Below are 2,587 nucleotides of genomic sequence, written 5' to 3'. Positions count from 1 at the left end.
CAATTACCTTTTGTGCAATACTTTTGTTAATAGTCAATGGTGCAATAGACCTCAATACTTGAAATGTGCAATTCACTTGTATTTTTATTTTTATTCCTATTTATTCTATTTATCCCCTTCGTATATTTTATTTATATTTGTCTCTGTATTTAATAATGTGTGTGTGTGTGTGTGTGTGTGTGTGTGTATATAATATTCTGTAACTCTGTAACTTCTGTCGGTGCTGTGCTTTTGGAAACCGAATTTCCCAGAGGAACCCACCCGAGGGATTAATAAAGTTTTATCTTATCTTATCTTCTGCAACTGCTGGCTTAAGAGGAAGCTCAAAACTTATGAATTTCAATCCTTTGATGTAGAATTGCAGCTAATGTCAGCCTTGAATCATACCAGAATTCAGTGATGCATATGAAAGTTATTGCAGCAAAATTTCTTTACACAACTACTTGAATTTGACAAGATGGTGGAGTATTCCTTTAACACAGAAAGAGCTCCATCTATTGTGGACAGAGTCAAATGGCAGGTTTGTTACTATCAGCTCCACCCACAACAGAGTAAATGAAAACGAAAGAGTTATAACATTGATCAGAGCAGAGACGCCATTACATTGAAGGCTGGGATCTGTATTTATTGTGAGTTTTGTTATTTTGGGGAAAAAAAGCAAATCTGAAAATCAGATCAAATGGCTGAAAAACTTGTACTTTTTGAAAATTTCCTGAGCTGCCATGTGTGTTCAGAGACTTTCAGAGATCCTGTGTCTCTGAGCTGCAGCCACAGCTTTTGTTCAAGCTGCCTGCAACAATTCTGGGAACAAACTAAAAACAAAAACTGTCCCATTTGTAAAAGAAAATCTTCAAAGGATCATCAAGATGTAAACTTTGCTCTCAAAGAACTTGCTGACTCTTTTGCTGGGAGACAGAAAGTTGGATCATCTGATACACTAAAAGAAAAGAAGGCATTGGGAATGATTTGCAGTAAACATGAGGAAGTGCCTAAACTGTTCTGTGTGGACGAGCACAGAGCTGTGTGCACCGTGTGTGAGTTTTCTCTCCACCAGAGTCACAAAGTGGTTCCTGTAGAAGAAGCAGTCAGTGACCTGAAGGAGCAGCTGAAATCTGACTTAAAGTCTCTGCAGGACAAGAGGAACAAATACAAACAAGTGGAGGAAACATACAATGAAATGAGGGAACACATGAAGAAGCAGCTGTTGTCCACAGAGAGGCAGATCAGAGCAGAGTTCAACAAGCTCCAGCAGTTCCTGAAAGAGGAAGAGGAGTCCAGACTGGCAGCTCTGAGGGAGGAAGAGGAGCAGAAGGGGAGGACTATCAGCAGAGAGATGAAGATGATTGAGAAGCAGATCTCCTCTCTGTCAGACAGCATCTCTGCTGTTGAAGAAGAGCTGCAGAAACACAGCGTGCCATTCCTCAGCAGTTATAAAGACACTCAGAGCAGAGCCAGAGCCCAGAGCTCAGTGTCAGATCCACAGCTGGTCTCAGGAGCACTGATAGATGTGGCCAAACACCTGGGCAACCTGTCCTTCAGAGTGTGGGAGAAGATGAAGGAGAAGGTCCACTTCAGTCCTGTCATTCTGGACCCAAACACTGCACACCCCCGTCTCTATCTGTCTGATGATCTGACCAGTGTGAGATGTGGAGACACAAAGCAGCAGCTTCCTGATAATCCAGAGAGATACTCTAATTATCCTGAAGTTTTTGGCTCTGAGGGCTTCAGCTCAGGGAAACATAGCTGGGAGGTGGAGGTGGGAGACCATCCTTGCTGGTTTTTAGGTGTAATTAAAGAATCAGTTAACAAGAACCAACAGTCTGTTTCACCAAAAGATGGAGTCTGGTGTTTACTGCACCGCAGTGGAACATATAACAATGGTAATCAGCCTCTACAAGTGAAGAAGAGTCTCCAGAGGATCAGAGTCCAGCTGGACTATGACAGGGGGGAGGTGTCCTTCTATGACCCTGAAGACATGACTCACATCTGCACTCACAGAGACACTTTCACTGAGAAACTCTTCCCATATTTTTATATTGGAAACATGGGAGATGCCAAAACCTCTGATATCAAAATCTCTAAGACTCAGGTTCCGCAGACCAGTGTGGTCTGAATTTCTATTTGCACTCTATGTAGAAGTGAATAATATTATTAATCTTTATTAATATTAATATATTAATAGTCGTGTCTGGACATGCGCACATCAGAGTGTGTCTCTTCTGCTGACTGCTCCTGTTTCAGTCTGAGATACATGAACAGGTGTCATATTTTTTGTATTCTTTTCAAAAGGTGAAACTTGAATTTTAAATCATTTAGGAACTTTTCTAACTAGATCACATATATCAGGGTTTTGCCTAATTTTAGTTATTGATTTGTTGAATATGACTGGTTTGTTTCCTTCTATTCTCAAGTCCAGAGAAACAGGAGTGAATGTGATCTTTTACCTCTGTTAACTGTAAATGTGCAACTTAAGCCTGGCCCAGATGGTAAATGTCTGAGAACTCCCTGTGATTTTTAAGCTAGATAAGTGCTTATTATTCACATAAAAATCAGACATTTACTTTCTACTTTATTGAAAATATGGGCA

General features: G+C 40.6%; 1 protein-coding gene across 1 annotated transcript; it reads left to right on the top strand.

Annotated features, from left to right (window-relative positions):
• Positions 1-650: 650 nt before the first annotated feature.
• LOC120745752 (nuclear factor 7, brain-like) lies at positions 651-2,128 on the top strand. Its single transcript, XM_040050885.1, has one exon. The coding sequence runs from the start codon at positions 680-682 to the stop codon at positions 2,111-2,113; it is 1,434 nt and encodes a 477-aa protein (XP_039906819.1). The 5' UTR covers positions 651-679; the 3' UTR covers positions 2,114-2,128.
• The last annotated feature ends 459 nt before the right edge of the window (positions 2,129-2,587 follow it).

This window comes from Simochromis diagramma, unplaced genomic scaffold, assembly GCF_900408965.1.
Source record: "Simochromis diagramma unplaced genomic scaffold, fSimDia1.1 OVJJ01000131.1, whole genome shotgun sequence".
NCBI classification, from domain to species: Eukaryota; Metazoa; Chordata; class Actinopteri; order Cichliformes; family Cichlidae; genus Simochromis; species Simochromis diagramma.
Note: the sequence above shows the minus strand (reverse complement) of the source record. Positions and strands in the feature narration are given on the sequence as shown.

Excerpts from the sequence above, each read along its gene's own strand:
- LOC120745752 (XM_040050885.1), top strand. The coding sequence starts at position 680 with ATGGCTGAAAAACTTGTACTTTTTGAAAATTTCCTGAGCTGCCATGTG.